Source organism: Lemur catta, chromosome 1 (genome assembly GCF_020740605.2).
Source record: "Lemur catta isolate mLemCat1 chromosome 1, mLemCat1.pri, whole genome shotgun sequence".
Lineage (NCBI taxonomy): Eukaryota > Metazoa > Chordata > Mammalia > Primates > Lemuridae > Lemur > Lemur catta.
Window position 1 is genome coordinate 258984025 of NC_059128.1, and position 12508 is coordinate 258996532.

General features: G+C 32.5%; 1 protein-coding gene across 2 annotated transcripts in view; it reads right to left on the reverse strand.

Moving 5' to 3' along the window:
• The window catches only part of LIPI (lipase I), a 57882-nt gene that overhangs the window by 21385 nt on the left and 23989 nt on the right, over window positions 1–12508 (reverse strand). For both annotated transcript variants that reach the window (XM_045540459.1, XM_045540460.1), the window contains 3 exons: window positions 11373–11462; window positions 10282–10449; window positions 8461–8565 (listed from right to left, as the gene is read on the reverse strand). In XM_045540459.1, coding sequence (XP_045396415.1) covers window positions 8461–8565; window positions 10282–10449; window positions 11373–11462 — 363 coding nt within the window. The remainder of the gene's footprint in view (window positions 1–8460; window positions 8566–10281; window positions 10450–11372; window positions 11463–12508) is intronic.

A 12508-nucleotide genomic window follows, 5' to 3' on the forward strand; every position in this document is an offset into this window, starting at 1 on the left:
ATGCACAAAAGCAAATTAAAAGGGCCAAGATTATCCAACCTAATTAATATTCATAGTAATGAAAATTGTAATGTTAATGACAATTTTTCTTATAATTTAAAAGACAATTAGGCTGGTGATAATGAGGATATAAGTTAATAACATCCCATACATTTCTATTGAAAATGTAATTTTTATTAAAATGTTGGTACCCATTGCCAATTTTTTTGAAGTTACGTTTCCAGGAATCTACTCTAAAGAAATAATTGGTCAAATTGTTTTTCTCATGCAATAGTCTATCTGATAAAATATCATTTATAATATAGAAAAACTGAAAAATAATTAAAATATTACTTATATGGATTTTGTAGGTATTAAAATCATACTTTTAAATAATACAATGATAGTGTAGTAAATACCATGTAATATTAAATCATTTTATATGAAAAAGTTACAAATGTTTGTTCCTTACATATTGTACCTTTTTATTTATGTAAATTATAAAATTGCAGAAAATATTTTTATATTGTATATATAATTATATACATAAAACTGAAAGCATTTCACAAACATTAAAAAGGTTTATCTCTGAAAAAAAGAAAACTAAAATTGGTAAATATAAGTATTTGAGTATTTGATGTAATAGTATTTATAATTAATACTGATTTTTAAGAGAGAAATGGAAGTAAAACACTCCAGAATGTAATGTTGAAGACAGAAAAGAAGAAAAAAGATTCAAAGGGTCTAAGAGGCAAATTGTTGCTGTGACAGAATCTGACTAAATAATCTGTGAAGAATGCTGCAGTTGAAGTATAAAGCAAAAAAGAAGCAAGTCACCAGGAAACTATAATAGTCCTTCTGAAGCTTTATGCATCAAAAAATCACAGCCTTAAAACACCTAAAGCCAACATCTAAACAGGGTGACTGCCTGCTAAAATAAAAGAGTCAAATAAGACCCAAATTTGGACACAATAGACAAAATGTCTGGGGTGTGACTGAAAATTACTAATCAGACCATGAACAACAACAACAACAACAAAACCCCACAATATTATTGAGGAAAGGCAATCAACTGATGTGAGCATAGAGATGAATTAGGTGCTGGGATTATCTGACAAGGATTTTTAAAGTAGACAAAAATGCTTTAAAGTCAGTTACCATGTTTCTTGAAAAAAAAAGGAAAAAAGTAAATACTAGCAAAGAAAAAGAAATTATAAAAAAATATAGATATTACAGAGATAAAAAATACAATAACAGATTAAAAATTCCCTGTTTATGTTCAATAGCAGAGTGGAAATGACGAAGAAATCAGTGAACTTGAGGACAAATCAACCTGTCACTCCATCTGAATGACAGAAAATAGATGAAGAAAAATAAATAAACAAAGCCTCAGGGACCTGTGGGACTATAGTAAAAGATGTAAAATTTAGGGTAGTAAAGTGTCAGGAAGAGAAAAGAGTGTTAGGCTGAAAGAAAATTCAAAGAGATAATGACTGAAAATTTTCTAAATTTAGTGGAAGAAATAAACACACAGATTCAAAAAGTTGAGTGAACCTGAAATAGGACATACCTCAATAAATCCTCACCAAGACACATCATAATGAAACCGAAAAAGTAAAAACAAAGGAATAAAAATCTTGAAAGCAGATAGAGAAAAATGATGCATTATCTTCAGAACAGAGATTGGGGTTGCAATGGATTTCTTAACTGAAGCCTTTGAAGCCAAAAGAAAGTGGCACATTTTCCAAGTGTTCAAAGAAAAAGCTATCAACTTTCAATCTTATATTCAGCAAAAGTATCTTCTAAGAGTAAAAGGGAAATAAAGATGATCCTAGACAAAAAAAAAAAAAAACTAAAAGAAAATCTCACTTAAAAATTGTCAGAAGCAATTTCTTCAAACAGAAAGGAATTGATTAAGTTATCTTGGAGCATCAGGAGGAAAGAAGGAACAATGAGAAGAAAAGAAATATGAGTACACAATAGATTATCCTATACTTCATTAACTAAATAAATCTAATTTGATGATTGAAACAAAAAAAATCATCACTCAATCTGATATTCAAGACAATGATATTTAAAAGTGGGGAATGCCAAGGAACCTAGATGGAAGCCAGGTCTCCACATTTCACTTAGAGAGGCAAAATATTGATACCACTGGACTTTGATGATTCACATACACATATCGTAATTGTGGTGTGCCTCCCCAAATATTTCCATGTGTCTAAATATGTCCAAATATATCCCTGGAACCTGTGAGCATATTACCTCACATAGCAAAGAAGAATTAAGATTGTAAATGGAATTAAAGTTGTTAATCAGTTGCCCTTAAAATGGGGAGATTATCCTGGTTTATCTAGGTGGGTCCAAAGTCATTACAAGGAGCCTTAAGAGAAGAAGACAGAAGAGGGATTCAGAAAAAGAGATGTGATATAGAAGAAGGGCTAGACGGATGCAATGTGAAGACACAACCCACCATTGTAGGAGGGAAAAGAGGGAGAAGAGGCCATAAGCCAACGAATGTGGACAGCCTCTAAAAGTTGGAAAAGGCAAGAAAATAGATACTGTCCTGTAGCCTCAGAAAGGAGCGCAGTACCCTGACACCTTGATTTTATTACACTGACATCTGTGTCAGACTTCTGGCCGACAGAAATGTGAGAAAATAAATTAGTGTTGTTTTAAGCCACTATATTTGTAGTAACTTGTCCTTGTGGTGATAGAAAATGAATATAGATTTTGGTATGAAGAATGAGATGCTGCTATAACTAACACATAAAAATGGGAATGTGGCTTTGAAATTGGCAACGAGAAGAATCTTGAAGAATTCTGAAGAGCATAATTGAAAAACCTAGATTGCCTTGAATAGATTGTTAGTAGAAATGTGGATGCTAACAGCTCTGCTAGTGAGGACTCAGGAGGAATTAAGCAACATGGTAGAGAAAACATGCATTGTGAACAGACTGTTGGCAGAAATATGCATGTCTAATGGAGTGAATATGGATGTTAAGAGTGCTGCTGTTGACAACTCAGAAGGAAATGAGAAACATGTTATTGAAAACTGGAAGAAAAAGAATCCTTGTTGCATGGTGGTATATAGCTTAGAGGAATTATGTTTTGCAATTATGCAGAAAACAGAAATTGGAGATGAAGAAATTGGACATTTATCTGCGGGAATTTCAAAGCAAAGGGTTGAAAGTGAGGCCTGGTTTCTTCTTGGTACTCAGAGTGAATTTTGAGAGGAAAGACAGAAATTCATTAATGGAAATATGTAAATGAAAAAGTATCCCAACTTGATAATTTCGGAAATCCTCAGCCTAGCAAGTTTACAAAAGATGCTAAAACTAAGAGATTGACCATAAGGAATTTGTTCTCCAGAGAAAAAGCTGAGGATGTGCCTGAACAATCTTTTCCCTCAGAAAAATCAAAGTCAGAGTATTTAGTCACACAACAGGCTCTGAAAAAATATTAAGTGACTCACAGATTTCCTCAGCCATTTTAGCAGAAGCCAATAATAGAGGCATTATTCTCTAGAAAAGATATACGGAGAAGGTTCTTCTCTAATGGAGTGCATCTCTGTGACTGACACAGAGATCCACAAGGTTTTTGAGAATATTATAGCAGCATAAACTCTGCCAGTTCAGGCTGAAAGTAACAGAAAGAGTACGAAATGAAAAAGCATTGTGATACCCTCCCAAAATTCCACAAACAAGAAACAGGTTGATAAAACTACTCAGATGAAAATCTATGCTACCATTCATACCTTTAAAAAAGAAGAAGGAGGATAACTAGAGAAGCCAAAAATGTGGAGCTGTGAACCCAGGGAGCAGAGCCATGAAACACAGGAGATTATTCCCAGCACTTGAAAACAAATCAGATTTGCCTGGTTGGGTTGTAAAATTGTTTGCAGCTGTTGACTATTTTTCTTCCTTTTTTTTAAACCTTTTGCAAGAATGTCTATAATTGATAACTCATGCCTGTCCCATTATCATATTTGGGGAGCAGGTAACTTGATTCTTGACTTTCACAGATTCAGAGATGGAGGCAAATTGTGCCTAAGGGTTGATTATGGCTAGAGCTTCAGTCAAACCTGATTTAGGTGAATTAGGCAATGAGATTACAAACTTTTTGTCTGTTGAGTTTAGAAAATATTTTTGACTTTGAGTTGATGCTGTAATGAGTTGATGATGTCTGAGACCAAAAAAATCTTATTGATATATATATAAACATATATATTATATAACACTTTATAATACATACAACATATGTATATATAAACATATAAATAATATTCTACCCAACAAAAGCAGAATACACATGTATTTCTAGTACCTATGAAGCATTCACCTAAATAGAGCAATCCTGGACTATTTAGAAAACCTCAACAAATTTAAGAGAATTGAAATTATACAGAGTTTGCTCACTAACTGTAATGAAATCAAACTAGAAAATCACTAACAGAAAGACAACAGAAAAATATCCAAACAGTGGAAATTAAACAACATACTTGTAAATAACCCATGGTCAAAGAGGAATTTTCAAAAAAATATAAAGAACAGAATACAAGAGAAAATACAATATATCAAAACATGTGGAATACAGATATAACAGTGCTGAGAGGGAAATTCTTAGCACTAAATACTCACATTAGAAAAGAAGAAATATCTCAAAACAACAATCTAAGTTCCTGCCTCAAGAAAATTTAAAAAGAGGAACAAAATAAACCCAAAGAAAGCAGAAAGAAGGATATATATATATCCTCCTATATATACACACACAAACATGCTCACACAGTGTGTGTATATATATATATATATGTATATATATATATATATATATACACACACAGAGAGAGAGAGAGAGAGAGAGAGAAAGAGAGCTCAAAATTTAATGAAATTTGATAAAGGAAAACAATAGAATATAAAACAATGGTTTCACTGGAAAACTCTGCCAAACTTTCAAAGAATCAAGACCTATTTTGCACAGTCTATTCCAGAAAATAGAATAAAGAAGGGAAAATTTCCAACTCATTTTATGAAGTTGTATTACTCTTGTATGAGTACACTATTACTTTTATGGGAAAACCAGGAAAAGATAATACAAAAAGGAATGCTACCAACATGTATCGCTCATTAACTTAGACACAAAAATCCTCAACAAAATAGTAACGAACAAAATCCAGCAATGTATAAAAAATGTGCACTATGACCACGTGGGATTTATTGTGGGAATGCAAAGCAAGTTCAATATTCTAGAATCAATTACTGTAACCCAACATATTAACAACCTAAAGATAAAAAGTCATATGATAATATCACTGATGCATGCAAGACATTTGACAAAATCCAACACACATTTATGAGGAAAAATTCTTAGCAAGTTAGTAACAGAGGGTGAATTAACTCAATTTTATAGAGTATCTACTAAAAGTCTATAAGTAACATCACACTTAATGGTGAAAGACTGAATGTTTTTCCCTAAGGTAATGATGTCTGCTCTTACCCCTCTTATTCAACATAGGATCTGGAAGTTGTAGCTACTGCAATAAGTCAAGAAAAAGAAATAAAATGCATCCAGATTAAAACAGAAGAAATAAAAGTATTTCTATTTGCAGATGTCATCATTGTTTACATAGAAAATTTTAATAATTCTATGTTTAAGAATCCTAAAAATAAAAAGGAATTCAATAAGGTCCCAGGAAACAAATTCAATATAAAAAATTCAATCTCATTTATATATACTAGTAATGAACATGGAGATACCAAAATGTAAACATACCCTTTACAATCACTCACTCAAAAACAAAACTACTTGTTATACATGTAACAAAAAATGTACAGGATTTGTTTGCTGAAAATTACAAAATGCTAATGAAAAAAATCAATAAATCAAAGGATCAAAGTAAACGGAAAGACATATTATATTCTTGAATTAGGAGACAGGATGATGAAGCTGTCAATTCTCCCCAAATTAATCTATAGGTTTAATGCAATTCCTACCAAAACACCAGAAAAGTTTTTTTAGACATAGACAACCATATGCTAAAATTTATATTGAAAGGCACATATGCTAGAATATCCAAAATAGTCATTACAAAGAAAAATAAAGAGAAAATAGTCACTCTACATAGATATTAAAGAATATTACATATCTATATTCATCCATACTATATGGTACCGGAAAAGGATGAATACATACATCAATGGAGCAGAATAGAGAACAGATTATAGGCCTAACAGAAATAGGCCTAAACAAATATGCTTAATTGATTATTGATAAATATGCAAATACACTTAACAAAATATAGCCTTTCCAACAAATGATGTGGAGAAAATGTACCTAAGTCTTATACATAAACTAAATCAGAATAGGTTTCAGATGTAAATGTGGTACATAAAACTAAAACAAAAAAACTTTTGGAAAGATTTATAGGAGAAAATCTTTAGGACCATGGACTCAACAAAGAGTTCTTCAACTTGACATCTAAAGCATGATACTTAAAAGGAAATAATAATCAATTACTTCTCATCAAAACTCAACATTTTTGTTACACAAAGAACTTTGTGAAAAGGATGAAAGACAAGTTACAGAGTGTAAAAAAATATTTCCAGACCAAATACCTAACAAAGGCTAACTTGTAAAATATATCATGAATTTTCAAAACTCAATAGTTAAAAAAGCAGTCAAACAAAACAAACACAAATTTAGAAAATGGCCAAAATACATGAACACACTTTTCACCAAAGAGGATACATAAAAGAAATATTCAATGTAATCAGCCATCAGGGACTTGCAAATTAAAACCACAACGAAGTATCATTATACATCTATCAGAACAGATAAGATTTTAAAAATAATGACAACACCAAATTCTGGGAAAGAGTCAGAGAAATCGGATCACTTATACTTGGGGAAATGTGAAATGGTATAGCTACCTTGAAAAACATTTTGTCTTTTTTTTAAAGCTAAATATGAGATTAGTTTATGTCTAGAAATTGCTCTCCTGGGCCTTTATGACAGAGAAATGAAAGCACATTCATACAAAAACTTGTGCACAATATTCATAGCAGCTGTATTTGTAATAGCCAAAAACTAAAAACATCCCAGATACTCTTCACCAGATGAATGGATAAACAGACCATTATACACACACATGCATAGATGGAATACTACTCAGCAGTCAAAGGGAATGAATTATTGATACGTGCTACAACATGGATGAACCTCTGGGGAATGATGCCGAGTGGGGGAAAAAGCCAACTAAAAAGGTTACATACTGAGTGATGGTTCCCTTTTTATAATATTTTTGAAATGGCAAAGTTTTAGAAATGTATTAATGGATGCCAGGGGTTAGAAACCATGAGGTAGGGGGTGGTATAAGTGGTTATAAAAGCGCAATATAAGAGATACTTGTGGTGATGAACTGTTCAGTATCCTCACTGTGGTGGGGGTGCCTAGTGCTATACATGTGATTAATTGGTATGGAGCTAAATACATACACACACACACACACACACACACACACACACACTGCACTCCTGTGGGGAAATCTGATTAAGATGGGTGGGTTGTATCAATGTCAATACACTGTTAGTGATGTTATTCTATAGTGCTGCAAAATGTTATCATTGAAGGAAACTGGATAAAGTATAGACAGTATCTCTCTGTATCATTTCTTACATCTGCATGTGAATCTAAAATAAACTTAATAAAAATTTTAGCTTGAAAAGTGGACAGGCCCAACTCTGTATGATATGACACATCACTAATGTTTAAAGAATAATATCTTGAAGTTGATAGTGACTATAACTACAAAACATCAACAGCAACTGACCTAAAATATCTTATAGTATGAAAATCTATTATGAATGTTTATCCGCTAGTAATCATGGCCAATGAGAATAACTTGAAACTGCCCTCATAAGATTATTCATATAATAGAATTCACTGTTACATACAAACAACTTCCAGCTTTTCATCTCCTAATAGAATAATTTTGCTTTCTTTAATACCTCCCCATAAATCTAATTATTTAATATATTTCTATGAGATTCTCTCTTGTTCTGCAGGTTTTCTCCTCTTGTCTAACACTAAATGTATTGGGAGGATTATTATGCACTTGCTCTTTTTTGTACTTACATAGTTTAGGTTTAGTTCCCAAATAGACGTTAACAGTGTAGATAGATGTGTTAGGCTCCTTAACATGTTACATGCTGAAGTAACTCTAGGGGTGTGAAGGATAATTATGTAAATATGGGGGGACGCCTTAATTGTTTCTTTGAGAAAATATCACCTAAGTATCTGATCATTTTGCCTAAAAAATCAAGCCCTTAGTTGAATTTGTCCAATTGGCTCTAACAAATTTTTAATTTCCCTGAAAATACATGATGAAATTTGAGTGGGTACAAAGAACATTTTGAACAAAATATAAATGGGTATAAAAAAAACCAATAATTTGTTCATTTATTAAAAATGTTAGTAACTTACTACAGAATGGATATCTGCCACTAGTATCCAAAAACACAGTGGTCCTAAGAGTTCCTCCTTGCATTCTTTCTCTCAAAACTCCTTTTAGTAGCTCAGCTTGATAACCTGAGATTTGAGAAACAGAACATTGGAAATTGGACTTCCACCAAATATCACAGAAAAAAAATTTCAAATCACTAAAGTGACTAAAGGATAAATGCAAATAATCATCATCATAATCATCATGGATTTTTATAACTTAAAAGGCATTTTTTTCAAATAATGTGGCATTTAATTTATAATAATTACAACAAAAATTCTTAAATTCAGGAATCACTAATAAATTTGCTCCCCGAAAACCTTATCAGAGTTTAGCATACTCTATATGGCTATAGTCCACTTGTAGAAGCTTTTACTATTATATTTTAATTTCAGAATTTTACTTGTAATATTTGTAGTGATTTCAGCAGAGTAAATTGATTATATAAAACTTAAACTGCAATTTAGCTCCCTGAGTATAGTCCCCAATTCTCTATACCTAGATACACAGATATGGTATGCCTAAATATACATTATATACACTATATATACATACACACACATAGTATAGTGAGACTCTATACACTACATATTGTGTATATATCTCAGATACATACATTATATGTACATATAGAAATATGAATTGTATATTTACATATTTACAAAATATACTTATAAATATATTCCTCATATTTATTCATGTATTTCTTTTGTCTCACATTGCTACCTTTAAATTTGAGATTTGAATGTAGTAGAAAGAATGCTGAATTGAGAATCAGAGGTTTAAGTCTAGTTCTCACTTTTACCCTTAAGCAATCCATATTTTCACTTTGGTTCACAATTTTCTCATGATACGAAAAAAGGATGGGGCCAGAAAAGCAATCCATAACATAATGTCTAAAGAAAATGAATCCCACATGATGTCTTATAGACAGAAGAGGTCTATGAAAAAAAATAAAAATTTGACAAAGCCTGTACAGTACATGCCCCTCCTAGAGATTCTCCATGTGCATTAGCCCTACTGAAGACAGCTGGTAACATATGGTTTAATTTAGCCTTTGTATTGCTTCCCATTCCTCGAGCCCCTTTGGCTTTGGAAACATTTCGAGAAAATCCTGTCCTGATACTAAGCAGATATTTACATACTCATTGCATGCTTGGGTCTTGCATTCTCTTTGAAAAACCCTAAACAAACCAGCCTCTGAGATTCTTTCTAGTTTTTGTATTCTATTTTTATGTGGATTCTTTTTTCTGTATAATTTCCTACTGGCAGGCTTTATTTATCAGAAGCTTTAATGCTTAACTGTTCTTACCAAGCTTTATCGATTTAAAAGGTGTGAACCATGTATGATTCATGTCTACTTGCTAAAAGCAAATGAAAAGCTAACTATGGATCACACCTCTTCACTTGCTTCTAAGACTTTCCATTAAAAAAAAAAAAAAGCCTCTCACAGCTGCCAAGAATGTGCAAGTTTCTTTCCTTAAATGGAAAAATGACTGGATGATACCATCAGATCCTTTTGTACATCAAGAACAAGGATCATTGTGAGGCCACAAAATTTGCCCACTATATTGAGCATAGAAAGGCAGTTGATCAAGTTCCTCTCATTAAATATCTGAAATTATTTAGGAGGAAATGAAATATTTATTCTTGTACCGCATCTCCACAGATAATTTTTCCAAAAATGTAAACGTATTAACAAGTAAACATAAAGCATAGTTTAGCTACCAGAAGAAACTGCAAACACAATAATGCTATTCATTTTCAGAAAGAATTATTGTAACTATAACCAGCTCTCTTACCTAGCCAAGGACATGATGTTTCGTTAAAGCTGTCACAGTCCACACATAAGCTAGTCTTGTAATCTTTGTATGAATGACAAGGAAATGAAATAAAATTGCAGTTTGTTTCCAAAGATGCCATGAATAAGTAAACTGCTCTCTGGTGGTCACACTTAATATATTCAATTCCTAAGGGTTAAAAAACAAGCAAAATAACTGTAATGTATCAAGCCAAGTTCAAGTAAATTAGAGAAAAGTTAAAGAATAAGTTCTACTAAACACTATGTACCTTATTAATATTAAAGTATTGACAAAAATACACAGTATTATCTCAAGTCACTAAACAAACAGTAACACTGAAACTTAAATTTAATATGCCTTTTCTGTGATATTTATACTAAATTTTCTAAAGTAACCATCAACACAACAAAGATGTTAAATTTCTATAATTTAATAAGCTGTACATGCACAGTGCCACTATACTTAATAATTAGGGTACACATCTCTCCCTTCTAACTCTGCACTCCTAACATTTCCACCCAATGTCAGACATGATTATGAAACCAGGTAACATTAAAGTTTTATAATTTCCTTTCTCTTTCCCAACCTCTCACATCTTTGTCCTTTTGACCAAACTTCTCTAGCTATAGCGGCCTTTTTTGTCCATGTGCCACTTGACCAGTTGTCACTGTGGACCTAATAACATTTTCTTTGCTATGGCTCTAAAATGAGCCATATTATACTCCTGGAGCAGCTGCTCAGTTATCTCTATGTACAGGACAAGCAAGTGTCAGGAGTTTATGTTTTGTGTTTGTAAAGTAACATTGTGATGGTTAAGTCTAAATCCTGAGATGAAACTCTGTTATATGATATTTTCATGCTTCCTCAATGATTTATAATGTCTTCTAATGTTTAAAATAATGAATTAAAAACTATTGAGACTATATAATAGGTCTCATCCATGATCAAATGAGATGCCTGCTGGTTTCCTTTAAGAACTAAGCAGGGTCAAATTAAACAATTTTTGGTCAATAACTCTCCCGCATCATGGGCAATGGTGATGAAACCAAAATGTCATATGTAATTCATTCTAAAATACTGGCGTAGTATACCTGAAAAAATCGATTTAGGACAGCCAGGTTGTTTCGTTCCTCCATTTGGATAAAAATCTATATGTCCCAATGGCTCTTTGATACCTAAACCTGAGAAAAAAAGCACCCAAGAATCACAAAGCGTATATAATCAGGCACTAACTCGTACAAAACAAAATCTCTTATAAAATCCATTGAAAATGACTCTTTAAAAATTTGAATTGAAAATAAAATAAATGCTATTTTTAAAAAGATGAGTTTTCTGGTAGTAATTCTTCAAAGTAATTCTTCATGGAAATTATATTTCATTAATTTAACATGTTTACCAGTCCCCAGTTTACTATAGGTCAGTCACAGTTCTTTATGCTATGAACGCATAAGTGAAAGCAAAAATCCTCGTACTAGTGGAAAATACATTCTAATGGAAGAAAGACATAATAAACAAGTAAAAATACAATATTTCAGATAATAATAAAAGCTATGGAGAAAAATTAAGTAGAATAGGGGACAGAAAGTGCTGAGTGAGGATGATAGTTGTACTTTTTAAGTAATTTGGTTAGGGAATTTCCCACTGAAGAGGCTGGAGCTGAGTAAAGTTGTGCAGGATGAGAACCAGTAAGCCAAGGCCAGATCTGCGAAGCATGCTTGGTGTATTTAAAGAAGCCAGGGTGGCTGAAGTATAACATGTGAGAGGCAGCACTGAAGGAAATAAAGCCAAGTCACATAGGACCTTTTAGGTCAGGGTGATGATTTGATCTCACATTGAATGACAATGCCTAGGACTTGCAGGTGCTAGATTCACTAACTGGAAAAATCCAAAGACTATGTTGCCTTGGCTGGAAAAACTTGCCAGAGTGACATAAAACACACAGCTATTGCTCCCAGTGGGTAGAAAAGCAATATGGCATACTACTCAGGCACAAACGACAACGGTGATCTAGCACCTCTTGTATTATACTGGATAGAGCTGGGGCCCATTCTACTAAGTGAAGTATCACAAGAATGGAAAAACAAGCACCACATGTACTCACCATCAAATTCGTATTAATCGGTCAATACTTAATGTGCACATATAGTAGTAGCATTCATTGGGTTTTGGGCAGGTGGGAGCGGGGAGGAAGGGATGGGTATATTCACACCTAATGGGTATGGTGCAC